The following is a 25,920-nucleotide window of genomic DNA, read 5'->3' on the forward strand; positions in this document are numbered from 1 at the left end:
GCTGGGGTCTTAAATGCTAGCAAGCGGCCATCTAAGATGCATCAGTTGGTGCCAGCCACCTGGAGTAAAGGAGAATGAAGAACACCAAAGACACAAGGAAAGTGTTAGCCCAAGGGACAAAACGGGCCACATAAACCAGAGACTTCATCAGCCTGAGAGCAGAACTAGATGGTGCCCAGCTACCACCAGTGACAGAGAACACAACAGAGAGTCCCTGATGGAGCAGGAGAAAAGTGGGGTGCAGAACTCAAATTCTAGTAAAAAGACCAGACTTAAAGGTTTGAGTGAGACTGGAGGAACCCTGGAAAACATGGCCCCCGGACTCTCTGTCAACCCAGAACTAAAACAATTCCCAAGGCCAACTCTTCAGACAAAGATTGGACTGGACTGTGGGCCATAAAATGATATTTGTGAGGAGTGTACTTCTTAGCTCAAGTAGATACATGAGCAGCTAAATGAGCAGCTTCTGTCCGGAGGTGAGATGAGAAGGCAGAGAGGGTTAGGAGCTGGTTGAATGGACATGGGAAATCAGGGGTGGAAAGGAGGAGTGTGCTGTCACAGTATGGGGAGAGCAATGAGGGTTACATAACAATGTACATATAAACTTTTGTATGAGAGACTAACTTGAAATGTAAACTTTCACTTAAACTACAACAATAAAAAAATGTGTATCTGTATCCTTTTTTTTTTTTTATTGTGGTAAAGTATGTAACATAAATTTGCCATCTTAACCCTTTTAAGTGTACAATTCGGTAACACTGATGAACACTCATCATGTTGTGCAACTATTACCACCGTCTAGTTCCAAAATTTTTTCATTACCCCAAACAGAAACTCTGTACCCCTTTCTCCCCACCTCACCCCCTGCCACTGATAATCTCTAATTTACTTTCTGTCTCTGTAAATTGTCTATTCTAGAGACTTCATGTAAGTGGAATCATACAGTATTTATCCTTTTGTGTCTGGCTTATTTCACTTAACATAATGTTTTCATTATTCATCCATGCTATAGCATATATTGAATTCTTTTTAATGAATATAAGAATTGGAAAATGAATGGGAAGCCAGTACCAAAAAAACCCCACAAAATCTGTTGCCATCCAGTCGATTCCGACTCGTAGTGATGCCGTAAGACAGAGTAGAACTGCCCCATACAGTTTCCAAGGAGCACCCGGTGGATTCAAACTGCCAGTCTTTTTGTTAGCAGCCATAGCTATTAACCACTACACCACTAGGGTTTCTGGGAAGTCAGTAAGGAGTATTAAATAACATTGATGGTAGAAGTAATAATGGGAGAGCAGAATCTCCGACTAGGTTACCAGAGAGTGATATGATCATGGTAACAGATGTTGAAGAGAAGAGGGGACCTGTCTTTAATTGTTACAAAAAAAAATTAACTAGGGGCTCTCTGTGTAATAGGGCATCCTTAAACATAACTGGAATTGGTTTAGAGTCTGCCCAAATATTCTGAAATGCTTTTGAACGATAAACCAGAAGGAAGCAAAAAAAAAAAAAAATTATCGAGTTTTAGAGCTGTGGTTAAGGTAGGAGCTGTAGTTTAGAGCCTATGGTAAGGTCACTGTGCGTCGGAATCCATTCCATGGCAACAGGTCTCATTTTAAAATGAACTGTGTTGCATTGACTGTTTGCAAGTCACTTAGTACACAGTGCTCTGATGTAGCGTTTCTTTGACAAAGGAGGGATATCTTTACTGAAGTTAAATTAATCATTTCCAGAATAGTGCATTGTTAAACATGAACTTTGTACAATGATTTTATATCAACTTTTTAACAATTGAATGTTTCTGAATGTAGACTTGGCAATCTCTTCATTAAAATGTGGTAGCATTTGGATGAAAAATGTGATAATAAGTGGATTAAAGTTTTATGCTGCATTTTTACTGTTTTTCTTCTGAATCAAAGTGAACATTTTAAAAACGGAACTAATGAGGCACAGCAGTCCAGGGACAAGGACTAGAAGGCACAACGGGACAGGAAAGCTGGTGATAGGGAACCCAAGGTTGAGTAAGGACAGTGTTGACATGGAGTGGGGTTGTTAACCATTGTCATAGGGCAACATGTATACTAACTGTTTAATGAGGAACTATTTTGTTCTGTAAACCTTCATCTAAAGTGAGAATAGCAGCACAACTGGAAGAATGTAATCGATGTTACTGAACTGTGCATGCATAAATTTTTGAAATGGTGTATCTTTGGCTATGTATATTTTCACTAAGAAAAAAAAAGTCGAGATGGGAGAGAGTTGACATGTCGTGGGATTGTTAACCAATGTCATAAAACAATATGTGTACTGACTGTTTAATGAGAAAGTATTTGTTCTGTAACCCTTCACCTGAAGTACAATAAAAATAAATATATAAATGAACATTTTATCATTCCTACCTTTAAGATATATTGGTATAGGAATGGTCACAGCCATTGAAAACCCTGTGGAGTGCAGTTCTACTCTGACACACATGGGGTCACCATGAATCTGAAAAGACTCTACAACAACTGGCTTGTTTTGTTTTTTAAGGTAATTGCACCGTGAGGATATAGTTACTGAAGAGGAAGCAGTCCAGGGGAGAGGTAATAGTGAAAACGCGGATAAGAGGGAAGGAGTGGACACATTCAAGAAGTATTTAACAGGGAGAACTGATAGAATTTGGAACTAATTACACCGAACAGAAGTGGAAAAGGAATCAAGGACTTGAGTAACTAGATAGATGGTGGAGCCATTGACTGAGACACAGAACACTGGGATGGTGGGAACACTCTACCTCATTGCTGTCATCAAGTCGATTCCGACTCATAGCGACCGTACAGGACAGAGTAGAACTGGCCTATAGGGTTCCCAAGGAGTGGCTGCTGGACTTGAAATGCGGACCTTTTGGTCAGCAGCCATAGCTCTTAACCACTGCACCACCAGGGAACATATAGGTGAAGAAAAATTTCACTTTGGGCTTTGCAGGGAGTGGTTATGCTTGAGTGTGTATCTCTGATTAAATTATGATTAATGTTCTGTCTTCCGTATCTCTTCCTATGGTTGATAATGAATATATGAATATAATTAAATATATCAATAAATGCAGAATGTTTCATTTGACTGCTATCAATTAAGATAAGTCTCACTCCTATTTTATATCCTCCTTCCCATTTTCCAGAGCAAAAATTAATCACTTTGTAAAATTTGTGGTTAATTCATACGGAAACAATAGGAAAGAAGGAAGCTGGTATGTGAGCCAGGCCCTAATACAGCATCTGCTCATCTTCACATCTACATAGTCCACTCTTCCCAAGTAGGAAACATTTCTTCTGCTCCTTAAGGTCTTCCATAGAGCCCACTTCAGTGCTAGGTATTCTCTGCCTACTAGTTAAGAACTTATTTAATTGGATTGTAGAGAGGTAATGAGACTTCTAGTGTCCAACCTGAATTGGGGAAGAGCCACAACTATGCATTACTTTTAAAGTGACACAAACTTTTAGAGAGGCCTGTATCTCCTGATTTATTGAGGAAAGAATGAAAATATTTCTATAACTATTGTGGGTCCTTGAAAATAGACAATATGGTTTTAAACATTTCCTTGCAATCCTGTGTAAGTTTTTTAGTACCATCTGATAATTATATATCTCAAATTTATTTTTGTATTGTTTACTTGTAAAAATCAGCAGTTCACTTAATGCAATTTTTGTTTTATTAGAAGCCAAGGCTGTGAGCAGTTGACATGCAGTTATTAATACTTTCTTAAAAAGCAAAAAACATTTAGTAGTGCAAACAATCCAGTGAATAGGTTTCCAACTTGAATTTAATTTCTAAATCATAGATTTGTAAACATTTACAGTGAATTGGCATCCTGCAAACAACAAATGTTTCTTCAACAAATATTTATTAAATTCTTGCTAGGTTCCAACCAGTGTGCTAAATATTAGGGATATACCAATAAATAAGGCATTATCCCTGTCCTCAGTGTACTTACAGTCTCAACTGCCAAAAAAACCAAACCCGTTGTTTATGAGTCAATTCCAACTCATAGCGTCTGTATAAGACAGAGAACTGCCCCATAGGGTTTCCAAGCAGTGACTGGTGGATTCAAACTGCCAACTTTTTGGTTAGCACCCAGCTGTTAACCACTGCACCACCAGGGCTCCAAATCTAAGTTATGTGGAGATGGAGCTATTTTTACAAATATAAAATATGCTTTTTATATAGCTTATTAATTTTTCCAGATAGCATGTAAATTGCTGTAATATTCTTATGTAAATCAATGGCAATACCAGTAGAGGTCAGTTATCATCTGTAATTATTGAGGTAAAATTTTTCTCTAAAGATTGAGAGTTGAATTTTCTACACAGACTTAAGGTTAATAAAAATGTTACATGGATATCCCAAACTCTATTATATTAAGAATTGATATTTGCTTATAGTATACATAAAGCTTTTTAAAATAGTCTCTGTTTTTAGTGCAGCGATCCCTCCTTATCTTCTGGAAATACGTTTTAAGAGCGTCGGTGGATGCCTGAAACCGAGGATATTACCGAACCCTATATATACTTTGTTTTGACCTACACATACACACCTATGATAGTTTAATTTATAAACTAGGCAAAGTAAGAGATTAACAATAACTAATAATAATACAGAACAATTATATCAATATACTGTAATGAAAGTTATGTGAATGTGGCCCCCGGGGCAGGACGGCACTTCCGTCGCAGTACTCATTTAACATTTTCAGACCAAGGTTGACTGCGCTAACTGAAACCGCAAAAACCACGGGAGGGTGAAGGGGGGACTGCTGTTAGGGGAGTCCCTGGGTGGTGCAAGCGATGAACACGCTCAGCTACTAACCAAAAGGGTGAAGGTTTCAAATCCACTGAGAGGCACCTCAGAAGAAAGGCTCGAGTGATCTACTTGCAAAATATCAGACCCTATTGTGGGCTAGAAACCCTGGTGGCATAGTGGTTAGGAGCTAAGGCTGCTAACCAAAAGGTCAGCAGTTCAAATCCACTAGGCGCTCCTTGGAAACCATATAGGGCAGTTCTACTCTGTGATATAGATTAGCTATGAATCGGAATCGACTCGATGGTAATGGGTTTAAGTCGTAATCCACTGGAGGCAATGGGTTTGGATTTGGTTTTTGTTTATGGTGGGCTACTTTGAGGCTTGGAGCATTTATGAATACCTGAGGTTGCCAGAAGTCTGATTTATAGATATCCATGATATATAATAAAATCAAACTAGAATTCAACTTCCGTAAGTCCTTGCTTTACTCCAAATAATATTTTATGATATAGGGGAATCTAAGTTATGTAAATATCTAAAAGTGAAGAGGTTAATTCTGAATAGCACAGTAAGAGATTTGAAAGTTAATTTATATGCTTTATACAACCATGTGGTTTAATCATGGCCCAAAAGTTTCTCCTTTGGGATCTGAACTTGAATGAATTCTCTGTAGAAATAATAGTAAGAGCAAAGTGCCCAAATCTCCCCTCAAATTTCTACCATTTAGATACAAGAGTGAATTTTTATGTTGATCTTGACTTGTTTTATACTGATATTTCCTGTATACAGAACTTTTTTATTTTATCGCTTCTTCATTAGTTAAGGTAAGCTATGTTTAAAGAGCGCTGGTGGAACAGTAGTTAAGCCCTTGGCTGCTAACGGAAAACTTGGCAGTTCGCACCCAGCCGCTTCACAGGACAAAGATATGGCAGTCGGCTTCCATAAAGATTTACAGCCTTGGAAACCCTATGGGGCAGTTCTACTCTGACCTGTACGGTCACTATGAATCGGAATTGACTCGGCAGCAATGGGTTTGGTTTTTTGGGTTTTAGTGAAAGTCATTAGTCATCTTTAACCAAGTATATGAACCGAAAGACCAAACCCATCGCTGTCAAGTCAATTCCGATTCGTAGCGACCCTATAGGACAAAGCATAACTGCCCCATTGGGTTTCCAAGGAGCGACTGGTGGATTCGAACCGCCGACCTTTGGGTTAGCTGCTGGGCTCTTAACCTCTGCACCACCAAGGTTTCTAATATATGAGGGCACTGTTATTAACAGAAATATTCTTGAAAGCCATGTGGCAAAAAATCTCAATTTTGTTTCCACATTGAAAGAACTAATAACACTCCTCGCCTGAGTTATAGCAGTTTTCATGAAATAGCATAAAAGAAGCCGAGATGAGCAAAGAAAGATGGAGTTGGGGTCAAATAAGCACAGTCAAGCTCATTGGCTAGCTGTGAGAGCTTTGAGTTTCTGTTTCCTCACCTATCACACAGACATGGTTATGTTATAGGACTATTAGAAGGATTAAGATGAAATAGCTTATCTATAGAAACCACAGAAAGTCTACCACACAGTAGGAATCCAATAAATGTTGATTACTTTCCTCCCCATTTATATGAGTCAAAACATTGCCCAATGTTCCCATAATACTCAATTTTATTTTAGGACAATTCTGAGATTCATATGCTCCCTTCTACAACTCCAGAAATACTGGATTCTTGGAGGATCTAGTTCATTTTTAGCACAGTTTTGTTTTGTTATTTCAACTGATGTACTCAAATAATGCGGACTCTTGACAATTCAGAAACATCCTAATGATGGTACTCCAAGAGCAGTCACACACAATTAAAATATAATGAAGACTGACCAAAATTTGAGAAACGCTAGGAAGTTGTGACTTCATTTATAGCATAGAATACTATATTTGTTTAAAATATATTTACTGAGCTCCAGGTTATTTATAAGCTGGAAATAAGTGGAGTCTTCAGTTGTTAGTTGCTCATCCACCTTCCCGGTTTCTCGTGAATAATTGTACTTCTTTGAACAAATTACCCATTCTTACTTTATGACAAGCACTGTCCTGAGGTCTTACACTTATTAATATTCTTAATCTTCACAACAACCCTATGAGGTAGATACTATAATTATCATCTCCATTTGGCAGATGAGGAATGAGAGAGACAGAGGTTAAGTAATTTTCCCAAGTTCATATAACTAATAAGTAATGGAGCCAGGATTTAAATTAAGTGTTCTGGCTCCAGAGTTTATGACTTAATCGCTATACCTTTTTTTTTTCAAGAGATGACTGGGAGATTTGAAAAGTTGACAATCTCAGAGCTCTTTAATTGCAAAGAATAAATGTCTTTAGCAGATTTTAAGCCCTAGACATCTGACAACACTGAGATGAAATTGGCATTTGTGGCTTCAGTTTTTTCCAAAGATCTTATAAACCAGAAATGGTAAAATGTGCTTGCCTAAATTCTACAATTCTGGCCCCTTCATTCATTCCATCATGCAAACACCCTTGATTACAATGTCCACAGCACAGCCTGTTTGGATGAAGGGGGCCTTGAAATCTACGCACACCCAGTTGAACTTTTGATTTGAATAAAATGTTTAATCTTCATTTTTATTTTCATTGTAGATTCATGATATCTGACAGAGAATTTGGCTTGTTCATATTAAACTAAGCCTCTCATGTTCTTAATGGGGGAATGATTAGGTCCTTTAGTTGTAGACTAGCTAATTAGATTTGCTGAAATACTTCAGGTAGAGTCCACCCTGGATCACATGTGCCCAATTTTTTCCTGAGAGCCACATTCCAGATGCTTCTACATTTTCAACCTCCTTTCTCATATTTGCCTAAGTCCTAAATATGATGCATTTGATATAAACATATATTAAAAGTTTGAAAATTATGAACATTTGAGATACTGGTTATATGTTCAATTTTATTTGATCATTTGTAGTCTTAATATAATTTAATTTAGTCCAAAGTGCAGAGTTTAGTGATGATTTTTATGTTCCATAGACTATGTTGGGACATGTAAACAAGTATATTCTTTATTCAATATGCAATCCTCTACCTACTAGGATATTATTTAATAGTAGTTCTGTGGTATATAAAGCAGCTTAATTAGAATTAACTCATGCCACAAACTGGCAGCTCTATGTTTTCGTTTCTTCCCAATTCAAAAGTAAATAAACAAGCCAAAATCATAATGCTTCTCTTGTTTTCTATCTGAAAACAATGTGTCTCCCTATTTCATTTTCCAGCTACCTAGACATTTGATTTTCTACGCTTACTGACTACTGCCAAAAGCAGAGGAACCCGTTGCCATTGAGTCAATTTTGACTCATAGTGACACGGTAGGACAGAGTAGAACTGCCCCCATAGGGTTTCCAGTGCCGTAATCTTTATGGAAGAGGACTGTCACATCTTTCTCCCATGGATTTGAACTGCCAACCTTTTGGTTAGCAGCCGAGCACTTTAAGATTCTTTCCCAAAGCAGAAAGACCTGCATATACTTGGTCATATATCATTTATTCACACCTGTGGGCCTTCCCAAAATAACCCCCAACCTGAAACCAAACGTGATTTAAAATAATAGAAGCTTGGCTGTAGACTCAGGCATGTGGCAGGCACACAGCAAATATTTGCTGACAGAATGAATGAATGATTAAATGAAAAAATGCAAAGGTGATTCAAAAAAAAAAAAGCTCTTATATTCAAATACCCCTCTTTTTTATGTTTTCATAGCTCAGGTCAACAATTTTTTACTTGACAAAACATTCTAACAAAAGCAATTGTACGAGAAAATTAGCCTTTGATGTTACCTTCTCTGTCATCTCTACATTGGATACAATAATTGGGAATGCTAGTTTCTTACAAGTAATATACCCATTGCCATCAAGTCGATTCTGACTCATAGTGACCCATAGTGACCCTTAGACTCATAGTGATCAGGGTAGAACTGCCATAGTGTTTCCAAGGAGCAGCTGGTGGATTTGAACTGCTAACCTTTTGGTTAACAGTTGAGCTCTTAACCACTGCACCACCAGGCCTAGGCATACATAGAAAGGGAATGAAAACTCTTTCAGTAATTAAAGACAATCATTCACTTGATGTAAACTGTGAAGGAATAACAATTTTTTTTTTCTTTTTGAGAAATATCTAACATCACTCCACTTAGAAAATATTGACTTCTTTTTATATTGGAATGCAGAAGATATGAAAAACTTTGAAAAGTCTACAATGTAAGGTTAGTTTATGGAGTTTGATTTAATGAACACTACATGGGTTCGCCATGAGTTGGAATAAACTCAATGGTAACTAAACAACAACAACAACATGGTTAAGTTTATATAGAATTTTATTAGACTTGCTTAGTTTCTCTTGTATTCCATCCAATAAGGTTTCCCTTTCAGCTTATATTCATGTTCATTTTGAGTCCAAGGAATTCCATGGGAAGTTGAACCAAAGTATTTTCAACTGATGACTTACGAAGCAAAAAAAAAGGTAATTCCCCACTATTTATGTTAAATAATCTTATCACACAATTTTGAAGCACAGTGGTTAGGCGTTTGGCTGCTGACCAAAAGGTTGGCAGTTCAAATCCACCAGCCGCTCCTTGGAAACCCTATGGGGCAGTTCTACTCTGTCCTACAGGGTCGCTATGAGTTGGAATCGACTCAACAGCAGCGGGTTTGGTTTTCTTTTTTCGGTAGCAGTGTAGATTGTGTGATGATATATCAGATTCTGGTCATGTATACACTGCGAAAATGAAATTAAAAACCAAGGATGGCTTTATTCTGTCAGTCGTTCAACAACAAAATTGTCCATAATTTGAGTTTTCTGATTGATGACCCAAGTCCCTCAAGAAATTAGTGGAACACAAACCTCAGGGTGCTTGCTTGGTCTACATGAAGGATGCAGTTACGTCCACTCCAGATCTAGAGAAGTTTTTCTGTTTTGCAATAATTCTAAATTTGGTCATCAAAGAACTAGGTAAGATATGAGACTTTGAAAATCTGAATCTACATGTAACATTTAGTTCAACCTTTGTAATATTCAAATGATCTTGATAGTTCAGCTCTAAAATGTATCTTTTCCTATTTAAATACTTATATATAGTATATAGTACATATTTATATAGCCAGCTGTCCCTTGCATCTGTTATTCTTCTCTCCTTCAAATGAAGGGATTTAATGTGCTTCCTAGAGAACCTTGTATACAAGTAGGAATATGTGGCCTTAGTGATTTTTATGGCAAGCATGAGCAGCTTTGTAAGTAGTTATCTTGTCTTGTAAGTGGTTAGGAATGCAAGCTTTGGAGTCAACAGACTTGGCTCAAATCCTGGGTTTGCCTCTTCTTAGGTCTGTGACTTTGGGAAATTTATTTACTTAAGCCTCAGTTTTGCCAACCATAAAATGGAATCAGCAATCTCTAAATCACATGGGTTATTTAAAGATAAGATGGAATAATGTTTGTAGAGCATTTAGTAAAGTACCTGGCATATAATAACTATTCATTAAATGGTAACTATTATTATTAATGTTGTTATTATTATTATTATTACTGGTAAAAATAAGGTAATGCTTGCTTGGCTATGTACCAGGTGAAAAAGACTAGTGTTGGTGTTAAAGAATGACTCATAAAGAGCTGTTTCTCAGGGAGAAGGAGAAAATGACATTTTATAGAAAAAAGAAGATGAAATAAAAACACTATAAAATACCTCCATAAACATTCTGGAATGGGGCTAAGATTTTTTTTTTTTTTTAATCTAAGTCTTTTATGGAATGGCTCTTTTAAATGTCTTTGTCTGTGGGTGGCAGATATCCCAAATACTAATAGCTAGAAAGAATACTGAGATGTTCATATAACTCATTGCCATTGAGTCAAAGCCAACTCATGGCATCCACGGGTGTGGCAGTAGAATTATACTCCATAGGGTTTTCAATGGGCATGTGCATAGAACAACAAGCCTTAAGGCTTTTGAAAATGATAATTGATGACTTCTAATTGATTAACTTATTTTAAGTCATATACTAAAACAAATACCTTAATCTGACTGTAAGCATATATTATCTAAAAAATGCCCCCAGTCTCTACTTGCCTCTGAGTAATAGCCACTGATTTCGTTAATGGTGTGTGTTTGTATATACTAATTGTTAGATATGAGGAGAAAACAAGTAACATGCTTAATATTCTGACAATAATATTTAGCACAAGTATGAGGTCTGTACCCTGAGTTATTTACAGCAGCAGGGACAAAGATAACTAAAGACATCACATGTACAGAATGTGCCATTTGAAAAAATTCAGTAAATACATTGATTGATTTTGTACTGTATTTTCACCATGGCAACTATTAAAAATAATAATAATTATAAAAACCTGCTCAGACCAGTTCTGACACTCAGTAGTTGCCAAAAATTACTGCACTGCATAAAACACTTCCCCGACACACCTAAGATAGTCAGAGGCATATATAGTTTAGCGTTTAAGGGTCTTTCCCTTCACTTCCACACATTTTATGTAATAGTAGCACAAGTTCAAATTATAGGAAGTTGGGGGTTGTATGACACAAAGAAGGAAAGAAGGAGAGAAAGAGGGAAGGAGAGAGAGGGAGAGAGAAAGCCACGAAAGTAAGCATAATAGATTTTATGTTCCCTGACATGAAGACTGTAGGAAAGTTAACTAAAAATATTTACAGTCTTCTAGAAAAATGAATTTAAAAAAAAAAAAGAATAGCTGTGTGAAATCAGTGGAAATAGTAAGAATGTTAAGTAAGGTGTTATTAATAATAGTGAAAGTTAACATGCAGTATTGATCAGCAGAATATTCCTGACACTTAAATATTCCCTTAAGGAATAGAGAAGAAACAACAGTGGAAAAGATGCTAGTCCAGAAAAAATTAAAGTAGTAGTAAACATGCTATGTGATCACAGGATAGTGAAGGGAAGGATACATGAAATGAAGTATGACTTTATTCCAAATGCTTTGTTCGTATGAACATGCTCCAGGCAATCTCTGTTGAGCATAGTTAAGCAGGAAAAGATTGATAGCCTTGACTTAGAGTTACTTTTCCATTTCTGATTTTTACCTTGTTACAGAGGGAATTAAGATTATCCTAAATTCTACTGATGTTTTATGTTTACTATTTTGTTAAAGGCCTTCAGATAGCTTTTAATGCCTTTTCGGATAGTTCCCCTGGAATAAAAAGTTAAGCAAAAGGGCAGTTGTCACCACTGAATGCATTGGAAATGTCATTCACTTGTGAATACTATGATCATTGTGCTTGTGACTTTTGCCAGTCAATCAGCAGCATGCAGAGGTCCCTTTGTTCTTAGTATTGAATTAAAGTTACACAGCATTTTCCACTGAGAGGGATTTTGCAGACATAAATCATTTACAAGTAGCAAAGATAATTTAGAGCTCAGCATTTTGTGATTGTTGTTGAACTTAACATATCTTACTTTTTAAAATTGAAATTGATGTTTAAAATAGCTTGTTTATCAACTGGCTTTGAAAGGAGAGAGTACAAAACTTCTAGCGGTCAAGAGAAGCCAAGTGACTATGAAAATATGAGCTATAAAAAAATCACAAAAACAGTTAATAAGTACATGGTTAATTTAGATTTAAGTGCTCTTTAGTTGAGCTCAAAACAGAGCACCATGATGATAAATATTTTAATTAAAGAGAAATATAGAATAACAATAACAGAATCCAAAAAGTATTTAACACCTGCCTAGATTTCTGCTTCAAGCCCAGATGGAATAATGGATTTACTCTTCCATCTGAAACAACCAAAAATGGAAAAGTAAATGAAACAATAGTTTCTAAGACACTAGACAACAGATAAAGGCAAATCATTGGAGAAAGGATAATCTTTTCAATAAATAGAGATGTAAAAAATTGATCTCCAAATTTAAAAAATCAGTACTTTAAACCATATTTTGTACCATAGTCAAAATAATTTAAAATGGATGAGAGACATAATTTTAGAACTTAAAATTATTAAGACTTGGGCTAGCAAACATTCAACATATAGAGGCTTTCAGAATGCATTTTCAGTAAAGGGTAAATTCATGGCACTCTTGGGAGAACAGAAAGAAGAGATAGGAGGAGAAATAGTTGCCCTTACGGTGGTGGGGAGATGTACTAAGAATGTTCCAGGAGCATGTAACAAAAATGTCCTTGCACAGACTGTTTTCAGGAAACAACTGGTAAGAAGAAAGAATTGCTTACAAGATGATAATGGTTTTAGTCATGCGGAACTTTGTGTATAAAAGCTCTGCTGCTTCTTTAGAATGGTGGAGCACTTTTGTACTTGAACTTAGTGCTGCCCTACTTGAGTTGTATGATCCCTCAGTAAAACTAATTCTCTTTCCTACTCTACCAGAGTACATGAGTTTCTTCTTTGACATATTTCTAGGAAAAAAAAAAAGAGAAAACATCTGTGAATTTGGGTTAAGCAAAGGTTTCTTAGATATGACACCAAAGTATGATGCATAAAAGGTCAAGAAAAGTACACTCTGCTCCACAGTTGGATTTCATAAAAGTTAAAAATGTCTGCTCTTCAAAAGACACTGTTAAGAAAATGAGAAGACAAGCCACAGGCTTGGAGAAAATATTTGAAAATCATGTATCTGAAAGAATTCTTGTTTTCTGAATATAGAAAGGGCTCTCAAAATGCAATAATAAGAAAACACACAACGAGATTTTAAAATGACCCAAAAAGTTAAACAGACCTTTCTCCGGAGGAAAAATATGAATTGCAAATAAGCATATGAAGAGATGATCAATACCAGTAGTTTTTAGGAAAATTCAAATTAAAACTACAATGAGAAACTACTATGTATCTACTAGAATAGCTGTAATTTTTTTTTAATATTTATTTATTTAATAATATTTTGTTGTGTTTTTAATGAAGGGTTACACAGCAGTTTAGGTTCCCATTCAACAATTTCTCCTGAAGTTGTTCAGTAACATTGGTTACATTCTTCATAAAGAATGGCTGTAATTTGAAAAATTAACCATACCAAGTTGTAGTGAGAATGTGGAGCAACTAAAACTCTCCTACATTACCAGCAGAAATGTAAAATGTTACAACCACTTTGGAAAATAATTTATCAATTTCTTAAAATTAAAAAAAAAAGAAACTTATCATATAATCCAGCCATTCCACTCCTGAGTAGCTACTCAAAAGAAATGAAAGCATATGTCTTTAAAAAGTCTACTATACAAATGCTCATAGCAGTTTTATTTGTAGTAGCCAAAAACTGGAAACAGCCTAAATGTATGTCACAGATGAATGCACACATAAACTGTGGTATATCCGTACAGTGAAATACTACTCGTCTCTAAAAAAAAGAATGAACTATTAATACATTATGTTAGATGAATCTCAATTATGCTGAGTGAAATAAGCCAGCCCCTCCCACCCTCCCAAAAAAGAGTACATATTGTATGACTCCATTTATATAAAATTCAGGTAAATACAAATTAATATATAGTGACAGAAAACAGATCTTCGGTTGCCAGGGATGGGGGCAGGGGTGGTGGTGCAGGAAGGTGCTACAAAGGCCTTGAGGAAGCTTTTCAGGGTGATGTATATGTTCATTATCATGAATGTGATGATGGTTTCACAAGTGTAAAAACCGTGTCAAACTTAAAAGATGGCACACATTAAATATGTACCTTTTATTATCTGTCAGTCATATCTTCATACCTCAGTAAAGCTAGGTTTTTGGGTTTTTTTGCTTCTTAATCTACTGTGCTCAAATCCATGATCGGTGCTGTGCAGTATTATGAATACTTGCTTTGTTTTTTTTTTCTCCATGTTTTTAAAAATAATTATGGTAGCAAATACAATAAAATTGTTGGCTTAAGGGATTTTACAGTTGTCCAAGAGAATAAATCTGATTGTATCTAACAAAATTGTTAATAAAATTCTGTTTTAAAGTTTAGAGGAGGGATTTGTTGCTTGTGGTGGAAAGAAACAGACATGTCCTCATGACAGAGTTGATATTCCAAATATTTTAAAAGACGGACATGATTTCACCTGGAGAAGATAAGGGAAAGAAATTCTAGGTAGGAAGAAGAGAAAGAACAATGTCAAAGAACTGAGAAATGATGGAGCATGTTTAGGGAATAGCAGTCTATGCAGCTTGAGTAGATAATTTGGTATGAAAGACTCTTGTGGAAGATAAAGTTAAGACGAGAGAGTGGGGCACATGGAACTCATGGAGCAGATAGGACTCGTGGGCCAAGCCAAGGCAGTTTTGTTTCTTCTCTGAATACTTCTCTGACTCACACAAGTAGAGCTAATGAGTCTCTACTTTCCCCTGATATTTTTCTCTATATCCTATTATAACAGTTGTCACATTTTAATACGTTATGTATGTGTCTGGCTTTACCCTTACTCACCTTCCCAGTAAAAAGCACAACATTTGGCTCATTGTATGTGCTCAATAACAAGTGCTGTCTGAAACTAATCAATAGGATAGTCTAGGAGTCTACCGAAACCCAAACCAGCCGGCACTGAGTTGATTCTGAGCCCTGGCAACCCTACTTGTGTCAGAATGAAACTGTGCTTCACAGGGTTTTCAATGGCTAAGTTTTCCAAAGTAAATCACCAGGCCATTCTTCTGACATGACTGTGGATGGACTCTAACCGCCTGTCTTTCAGTTGGCAGCCAAGCGTGGTAACTGTTTGCACCACCCAGAAACTCCTAATGAGATTTAAAAAAAAAAAAAAAAAACAAACCCATTGCCATAGAGTCGATTCCCACTCAGAGTAGACAGCTGGAATTTGAACTAGTCCTGCAAGAACTGAGTAGGTTTTGGGTAAGATGGAGAGCAGGGAGAAGGACATTTCAAGAATAAGTGCACAGAGAGAGGAGTGTGAGTGTCCCTGGTACAGTGCAGAGGGAAAAAAAGAAAGTATATATTAGAGAGCACTGAAAATTGACGTTTACAGGAAATACAGTCCTTACTGTTAGTTATTATGTAGCTCAAGCAAGTGCAGACACAAGTTTTATATTTGAAGCGAAAAATGTATTTCCTCTACATTTCCTCCATTGGCCAGTAAATTAGAGCTCTAATCAACCAGAAGAAATAACAAATTTAAATATTTTTTAAGTTATTAACAAAATATCTCTTTGGAGAAATACATTTATTTCTCTTTTTCTTTTTAGTTAATGTAAGTATGTTTATATATATATTAATATATATTGATATATTACATCAGTATGGAATTAAGAATAGTATCATATTTGATTTTGGCATTATATTCCACTACTGTTGTATAATTGTGATGAGCCATGGGTTAAAAAGGATTGAGCAACAATGGACTAGAGTTTCAGCACTTTGAGATGGGACTCATACTTCAGTTTCATATGCAGTAGCATGGTGTTCTAGGAAGAATGCTAGTCTAACAAATCAGAACACTAGAATTTAAATCCCAATATAACTTTAAAACTTATTTAATGACCTTAAACAATTTAATTACCCTATGATATCCTCTGTCGTCATTTATTAAATTGAGATTAAAATAATAATGACTTCACATCGTTAATGTGTGCATTACACAAGAAAACAAGGGAAAGCATGTGACAGTGGTTTTTCTGCCATCATATTCTTCACCTTGCCTAGCAAAATCCTGTGTGGGTAGTAGGTACTCAAATACTTGTCAAATGAATGAATCAATGCATGAACAAATGAGAACCTTTGAAAAATTATTTTGTTATGGTGTTCAACTTTATGCTCTCAGAAAACTGAATGTGAAAATAACCTTTTTCCTGGCCATCTCTATGTGTTTGAGTGAAAGAATAATGTTAAAACTCCATCCATCCTTAGTTTGGAGCCCTGGTGGTGCAGTGGTAAGAGCTTAGCAGTTCAAATCCACCAGCTGCTCCTTGGAAATCCTATGGGGCAGTTCTGCTCTGTTCTATATGGTCACTATGAGTCAGAATCGACTCAACATCAATGGGATTTTTAGTTCAGTCTTAGGTTATTTAGCCTTAATGTGTGAGCTAAATATGCTGGGAGATTTTATTTCATTTCAATGTTATTTTAATTTTATTTTAGATAGGCCTGGTCATATGTAATGACTTGTTCTCCAAGTATTCATAGCCCATCTTTGTTGTAGCAGTGTGCATTGTGACAGTTACCCCTCCTCTTGCTGATTACTCTTTTTTTCATCTGGGCAGAAGTAGTTCTCATAATTCAGGGAAAAAAACTGGAAGAATTTTCATAGGTCACAGAAGTACGTTTGTAACTGGTCTTCATATGATTTAGAAAAGGAGATTGGAATATAATGAAATATGACAAGCGACACACTAGATGGTCCCAGAATGAATGGGGAAAAAATGTAGAACAAAACTCAAATTCCTAAAAAAAATCCAGATTTACTGAACTAATAGAGACTAGAAGAACCCCTGAGACAGTCATCCTGAGATACCCTTTAAACTTGGAACGGAAACCACTCCCAGAGGGCACCTTTCAACTAAATAACAGTGTGGTTCATAAAATAAGCAATATCACCAGTGAGTACTGAGCTCTTTTGAAAAACCATCTATATAAGACCAAATGGTCAACATTTACCCTAAAGCAAAGATAAGAAGGTAAGGGGGAGCAGGCAAGCTAGATGAATGGAAACAGGACAACTAGAATGGAAATAATGAGACTATTGACACTGTGAAAAATGTAACCAATGTCACTGAACAATATGTATAGAAATTGTTCAATGGGAACCTAATTTGCTGTGTAAACTTTCACCAAAACCACACTAAAATAATATTAAAAAACATATTACAGAAGCTATAAAATAGGGTTAATAATGTAGGTGTATTTATCAAGACTTTATGAAACTAGATATCACTTTGTTAGATGAAAGGACATAAAATGTTTGTTTTCTGAAACACATGTTTCAGAAATATGTTTCCAGCATCTTTTAAGATATAGTTTCAGTGCTTAGTACACAGGTGTTCTTTGAATATTTGTGGAACTCGGAAAGGTTAAATGTATGACCTATAATATTTACAGTTCAGAAGTGAGACAAAAGCTAAAGTCTAGGAAAATCTCAGCATATTTTAAAAAATAAGCTCTAGTAATTCAAAAGCTGTTTGTGTTGTGTTCTGGAAAGGTGAATGTGTTGACTTTATTTTTTCAGGGAATCCATTTGTACCAGATTGGTAGGAAATGAGATGTACAATTCTGGTTTCTATTTAAATGCTGGCACTTGTCATTTTTAATAGTGTATATTACAAATGCTGTATATGCAGGCTAAATAAACAAAAGTTGAATCAGGAATGCCTCTCATTTCAAAAATAATCCTAGAGTCTTGGAGAGAAAGGAGCTCTAGAGTTTATCTTTTCCAATCACTTTCTTCTACTGATGAGGAAATTAGGCCCAGAAAGGTGAAATGATTTGTTCAGTGTCCATAACTTTTAAAAAATGGATATTTTTCCTTTATACCTGGTACAGGAGCCACTCAATAAATAATTCCCAGAAGGCTGGATAAGATGTCTTCTGCAAAATAGAGATGGTAGGAGCATGCAAGTCCTCACTGCTGGCAGATCCTGGCACATCACCACAGTGATGCTATCCTATGAACACCCTTGGGCAGAAATTCTCAAGTCGAGGGACACACCTTTGAGACGACAGAGATATGGAAGAGGGATATTTAATTTGAAAATAAAAAAACACTTTTTTCCCTTGCTTTGAATTGTTTTTGAGATCACTGTTTAATTTCTTAAAAAATCAAACAGCGTTAAGAGTATTTATTTATTTATTTTAAAGTAGAGGAGTTTTGAGGCATAAGTCAGTTTTCTGTTTGCAACACCCCTCTGTCTCATTTTGGAATCATCCATTCATTCTTTCAAGAAACTTTTATTGAGCACTCTGTGTTCCAGGCACAGCAGTGGCCTCTGAAAATATAGTCACAAAGATTCGGCCCCTGTCGTCAAGGAAGGGAGAGTTAACTCATTTAGAAGCTTTAGTACAATATTGTTGCTCCAGAGTTTCCCTTGATATCTGTATCGTTTACTACAGAATTTGACACAATAGTTATATATTGGGGAAAAACACAAAATTATAGAAATAACAAGAGTATTTTACTTCATTCGTTTATTCAGCCAGTATTTATTGAGTGCTTACTGTGTGCTAGGCACTGAGCTAGGTGTTTGGGATTCCCTGTGTAAAACAATCAATGATCCTGTCTTTGTAGGGTTTACATTCAAGAAGGCCAGACTAGCAATAACCAAAAAAATAATAAGAAAAAGAAGAAGAAAATTACACAGTATGTTAACAGGTAATAAGTGCTATTAAAAAGAAGAAAATTCAAAACAAGGGTCAGGGAGATCATGTATGTGAGAAGGAGAGAAGAAAGGAAGGAGCAATTTTAAATAGTGTGATCAAGGAGGGGCCTTATTGAGAAGGTGACATTTGGACAAAGTCTTTTTTTTTTTTTTACGTTTCTTCATTGTTTTCCACTCACACTTTTTTTTTATTTTTTCGCATGCAAAAATTTATACATACATTGTTATGTGACTCTAATTGCTCTCCCCATACTGTGACAGAACACTCCTCCTTTCCACCCCTGATTCGCCATGTCTGTTCAACCAGCTCTTAACCCCCTCTGCCTTCCCATCTCACCTCTGGACAGAAGCTGCCCATTTAGTCTCTTGTATCTACTTGAGCTAAGAAGCACACTTCTCACGAGTATCACTTTATGTCCCACAGTCCAGTCCAATCCCTATCTGAAAAGTTGGCCTCGGAAATTGTTTTAGTTCTGGGTGGATAGAGAATCCAGGGGCTGTGCTTTCCCGGGGTACCTCCAGTCACAGTCAGACTTGGACAAAGTCTTAAACGCAGTGGAAATTTTTTTTTTTAAAATCCAAGGATTAGGATAATCATAAGTTATGAAATTTGAAATTTATTTTGTCTGTTTTATTTATATGTTAATTCCTCGCAAGAAATGATCTCTTTTTTTTCTTTCTTTCTTTTTCTCTCCCATTAACTTTAACTTAAACAAGAATGTTATTTCAGTCTTGTTTTCTCTTTTTCTGCTTAGCTAAAATGTATTTCATGAGATTTTTGTCCATCAGTGGTAAGAACAAGGTTTACTTTGAGCATTTCCTCTTGAGAACCCAAAGCATCATAAAACATAATTTTATTTCATTTATCGTTTCTTAGAAACATCAAAATGTATGTATTGCCATTTTTAAAAATGACCATTAGTCATATCAGTTTGGCAACAAATCAATGTATTTTCCCTTTGAGTCGTTGAATCATAAATTCAGGTGGGGAAACAATTTTTTTTTAAATATTCTTCATCGATTTTAGCATGATTAAAAATGAGAAGTATTTGTTTCTTACAGATTGTGTTTCTGGCATCTGCGTATGCAAGTCCCCAGCTGGCTGATGAGAGCTGCTCAGCCATGGCTGCTGTCACACATTACCTGTATCTTTGCCAGTTTAGCTGGATGCTCATTCAGGTTGGTACCTCATTCCCTTCTTATTCTCTGCACGCCACCCCACCCGGCCCTCCGCTTCAACCTGACAATGAATTTAGCCAGCGTGATCTTAGTATGTGATTTTTTTTATACAGAAATGAGAGTAATTCCAAATCCTCCATTTGCTAGATTTTTCTGGTGGCAAAATTCTTTATGAGTTTATCGAAGCTGAACTTTTTTTGTTTGCCCTATGTATGTTGTTCTGTATCTGCCTGGAAAGAGGTCCACAGTAGTGTGCGGGAGATCTTTATCGATGTCCTTGATCTAATCAAAGGTTTTGACTAATGTCTTGGATGAAAACACACGAAACCAGCTTATCAGATATGCAGATGATTAAGCATTAAGAGGATAGCTAAAGGAGCAAGCTGCCTGTGTTAAGATGCCAGGTAGATCAAATATAGAGAAATTATACTGTGATCGATTGAAAAGTAGAGTGAAGGAGACATAATCTGATAGGAGTTAATGTGAAAGACTTGAAATTTTAATTTAACATAAACTCAGTAGCAATGAAGTGTGTGACCAGATTGCTTCAAAATAGCAACTACAGGTTACATGAATAGCAATATGAAGGCAGCCATGGTTTTATTGTCATCTACAATGTTCAGACTACCTTGAAACCCTGTAAACTCTTTCATGGGTCATGTTTCAACCAGAACATTACTCAGCCAATGAGAAATCAGAAAACAGTCGTATAAGACACTTTGAGGCAGCTGGAGATAACAAACCTGGAAACGATTTAGGGAGATGTGCTGGCTCCCTACAAGTAATGGAAGGGCTGCTACAGGAAAGAAATTGTGGACTATGTAGCTCCGTTTAGATCAAATGGGTCAAAAATTAAGGAAGCAAATTTTGACTCGAGTTAAGAACTTTTGTAGCCAATAAAACTGTCATAGCTGAAGAGGTTGTTTCTAAAAGTAGAGAATATCCAGTCACGGAAGTATATTCAAACAGAGAGAAATGACCAAATTTCAAACATGTTTTGGATGGGATTCCTGCTTTGGGAGAGGATTTGACAAGATGGCATAAAAGATTTCAACCAACTTAACAGAGACTGGTGTAGTCTGTATCTCTTCTTGAGTCTTTAACAGGTATGATTACAGCCCATGCACATTTAGTAAACTAATTAGATTACTGTATGGCTAATGGTTTAGGAAAACTATTGAAACCAGTGAAATTTAATGTATTTCATATGGTACACCACACATTTTTCATGGTTAGTGGTGTGACCACAAAGGAAAAATTCAATAACTTCTGAATTCTAGGTACATTACTCCTAATGAATTGCTTTGTGGTCAGAGGTTGTCACTTTCCCAGCCTATGTTTTCCCATTTATAAATAGAAATAATAATACATATTAAATGTTAACTGCTGAAATCTTTTTTTTAAATAGGATATTTTTAAAAAACATTACTTAGAAGTTTAGACTACTGTTAGTCGAGTTGGGTTGAAAACATTGAAGAAATATTAACACTTTAATGATTCCACTTCATGCTGTATAGCAGAATAGGAGAGGATTTGGCAAAGTGTATTTGTGTGCATAGCTTGCATTTACAATAAGTCAATAATTCATTTTAACTCTTAGAGTTACTATTGGATTAATGGTATACTAGCCATTTTTTATGCCTATGGACCTCAGAGATAAGGCATTATTCTTGTTCTAATGCATTTGGTGTCAAGGTGGGTCCCTTTTGAAATGCACGAAGCTCAGCAGACGGAGTTGGAGCCTCATTGTTGTGTAGGTTGAAAATTCTATTAGGTGATGCTTCCTGGATGTGTTAGTTTTGTAAATGTAAACTTTTGCCTCTTTTCCCTTTATTTCTTTGAGATAAGACTTACAAGCATAATTAGGGCTTTCCTGTGTGATAGTTAGGGAGCTCTGATGGGTTTATTTTGGTTTTCCTGGAGCCCTGCTGGGGCGAGTGGCTAAGCGTTTGGCTGCTAGCTAACTGAGAGGTCAGCAGTTCAAATCCACCAGCTGTTCCTTGGAAACCCTTTGGAGCAGTTCTACTCTGTCCTATAGGGTCACTATGAGTCGGAATCGATTCGATGGCAGCAGGTTTGGTTTTAACGGTGTCATCGTTGGAAAACCAGAGGTTCCGTATGTAGCCTAACGGAAAGGCGCCCACAATAAATTACTCTTCTCGCTCTCATTGGTATATTGTCAGACCACAGATCATGGTGCCATAGTGCCACTCGCCTTATTGGTGGCTTGTATTACCAGATCGTATTTCTCAAAATCCATATTACCAACCAAAAATTTAAACACTCTAAATTAGTAAACATGCATTCTAATACTGAAAACTCATGCCATTTAAAAAAAAAAAAAAACTAAGGAGAAAAAATGTAGTAACATTAATCATTGCCTAAGCATGTCAGAATTACTCATGTTTTTTTGATTGGCATCACGTTTTCAATCCTTAGAATAAATGCATTTAAATGACTTTATTTTGAAAAGAGTTATTTCACTTTTATATCATATACTTTCAGCACATTATTGTAAAGTTGTATTATATTTTAGAGTAACTAAAGAAAAAATTTACACATATTTATACTCTACATATATTCTAGTTAAGCAAGTGGCTAACGTTTCATATGTTTTGAAATATGTTTCATACTCTGCTTTTCCAGTATAGTTTATACTGTTTTTACAATGGAGAATCAACTTAATATAGTGGAGAGGGCTGACTTTGAGTAAGGCAGATATTAACTAGTTGTGAGGCCTTAGCAAGCTGGATAACCTCTAACTCTTAACTAAGGTGCATGGCTCATGGCAGGTTATAGAATTGATGGCCTTGACTGTTTCTTTAGACTTCCCCTTTCTTTGAGAGTTTAATCCATCAGTCAGCACATGCTGGGGATATAGTAACAAATTTATTTAATTTATTTTGTAGTTGTTTTTGAAAGTAAATTTCCTCTTTGGCCATGGATATGGAGTTATCCTCCTGTTTGCTCATCCGGTAAGATCACCCCATGGAATTACTGAAGTTATTTCCCACTTCCTTGAAATAGCAGAGTCATGTCTACTTTAAGTCGGATTGACAGTGAGAATTTAAAATCTTGCAGTATCTTTACTCTTGTTTGCTAGTTGTTTTTCTTCTTTGTTTTTTTTTTCTTTTTCTGTTTTGATTTGCTTCCATTTTAGAAATAGCATATACTAACATATGCAAAACATTATCAATACTGCAGCAAAATAAAATGAAAAGTACACCTTTTTCTCCCCATTTCATAAACTCTCCACCCTTCTGCTCTATCCTCAGCCCCGTTCCCATAAGTAAACACTATTGATCGTTTCCTGTGTATCCCTCCAGAAATATTCCATGAATACACAAATATTTATAAATATATAAACAGGCACATATGTGTGTGTTCTTATGTGTGTGTATGTGTATGAATATATAATATATATGTAATATATATAAATTTTGACATCTTTAAGTTCATCACAAACAGGCATAATTTTTCACCTAATAGTTGCCTAATATCCTATAACATGGTGATTCCAGAAACTTTTTCTGTATCCTATTGATGAAATTCTGTTTTCATTTGTTTTTGCTATTATAAACAATATTTTCTTGAGCATCCTTGCTCTCTGTATGTTTGTCTACTTATGGAATATCCAAAGAATAAATTCCTAGAAATTATGCTTTTAATATCTACATGAAACATGCTATCAGTTGGACTGCCAGACAATAGGTTAATCCACGAAGGAAAATAAATCACAAGTAAATTATTTGGGGCTCTAATATACAACATGGGTAAAAGGAAGCATAATTCTACCTGCATATTCATTTGGCCCAGTTTGATGATCACTTCCTGTTACCAAGTTAAACCCCTTGTAGAGCATTGTACTACAGTTATGAAAAATACCCAAATATTGGATTGCCTTTGCAGTCTATTCATCTGGACACAGTTTAATTCAAAGTATAATGTTTTATTTTGAAACTAGAGCTTACTTGAAGAATCTATTTTTAAGATGGTAGAATAAGGTTAGAAATAATTTTACAATTATACCTGAGTACTGACATCTTGTGCGTTAATTTCTCCATATAATCAGGCTATGAAGAAGGAAATGCACACGTTGTTCCTTGGTAGAAAAGCTACTTAGTGCAGGAGCATAGCAACAGGAAGAAAAATGCTAAAATTAGCCCTGTTATTCCTTCGTCAAGGAGCCCTGGTGGCACAGTGGCTAAGCACTCGGCTGCTAACCAAAAGGTCAGCGGTTTGAACCTACCAGCCACTCCTCTGGATAAAGATGTGGCAATCTGCTTCCGTAAAGATTTACAGCCTTGGAAACACTATGGGGTAGTTCTACTCTGTCTTATAGGGTCGCTGAGTCAGAATCGACTTGATGGCAATGGGTTTCATTTGCGTTCCTTCATCGCTGATTTAATTTGGGGACATCAAAGGCATTAAGGACAAAAGACTGATAATTACCAAGATAAAAATGACATACCCAGGAAATACTCAATTCTCCAATCCTCAAAAAGCCTTGCAAATTATTTCATGTAATAAATGTTAAAAGAGGGATGATAACTGGAGCAAGGACATGTGGTAACATTTCTCAGACTCTCATTTGAAATGAATGACTAAGAACGTATGGTAAGGGATAGAATTAATAGTATCCGTGATCTCTGACTAAACTCGATGTTATAAATCAGTTCAAGGTTTCTGGTGACACAATTAATGACCAAATATTAAACAACAGCTTGGATATCAATCTTATCCTATATACCAGGAAAATTTATGGAGTTCAAATAGCCTATTTTTAACTTTTTTTTTTTTTTTTTTTTAAGAAAAGGCATTTCTCCTTTATATTTTACAAATACACTTACATGCATTATAGGAAGATGTATGAGTAAACTATTGAATTTATGTTTGTGGAATATATGAAAGCATAAATATGACCTATGAGAAGATGATTAAGCAAAGTGTGTCATCGATTTTCCTATGTAGACATTTGGAAAATAGTAGTCACTGAAAATGCTATTTTAAAAATAAACAGACATGACTGTAGGGATGTAAGTAAATATGCTTAGAGCCACACAGTCTTTTAGTTTAAACCCAGTTTTTCATCTAAATTATCTCTGAGCTTTTTGTTGGTTGATTTGCTTCTTAATTAGAATCTGTTTAAATTCTAACATCCTCAGCTACTAATTCTGGGAAATATACTTCTTCCATCATGAGCTCCTTAAGTTGTAAAAAGAAATTATAATAAAATTTAGAGAGCTGTCATCTTGGTTAAATGAGATAAAACTGTAATAGCTTAATGTGGGGCCTCCTTTTATTACCTAATTATTGAATATTGGCTCCATTGCTTCCTCTGTTAAATTATTGCATTTAACATTTTTGAGTGGTCATGAGGTGGCTCTTGTCCCTCTTCTTTAGTAGTTCAGTCAAATAAAATCATTGAGTTTCCTAAAAATCTTCCTCAAGCAAGGTTGAATATAAGTGAATAAACTTAGTAAATAAGCTAAATGATAAACTTTTTCTTAAAGTCAGTAAAATTTTCGAAATACTCTAAAAAAGTTGTATACATTTCGACTTATTTGATAATCTCAATAAAGACTAGTAAAGCATTTTACTAGGTACTATTAATCGAACCCCCCCCCCC

General features: G+C 35.7%; 1 protein-coding gene across 1 annotated transcript in view; it reads left to right on the top strand.

Moving 5' to 3' along the window:
* ADGRV1 (adhesion G protein-coupled receptor V1) overlaps positions 1–25,920 on the top strand; it is a 687,583-nt gene that overhangs the window by 451,289 nt on the left and 210,374 nt on the right. The window contains exon 86 of the mRNA XM_023730073.1: positions 20,175–20,291. Coding sequence (XP_023585841.1) covers positions 20,175–20,291 — 117 coding nt within the window. The remainder of the gene's footprint in view (positions 1–20,174; positions 20,292–25,920) is intronic.

This window comes from Trichechus manatus, unplaced genomic scaffold, assembly GCF_000243295.1.
Source record: "Trichechus manatus latirostris isolate Lorelei unplaced genomic scaffold, TriManLat1.0 scaffold00032, whole genome shotgun sequence".
NCBI lineage: Eukaryota > Metazoa > Chordata > Mammalia > Sirenia > Trichechidae > Trichechus > Trichechus manatus.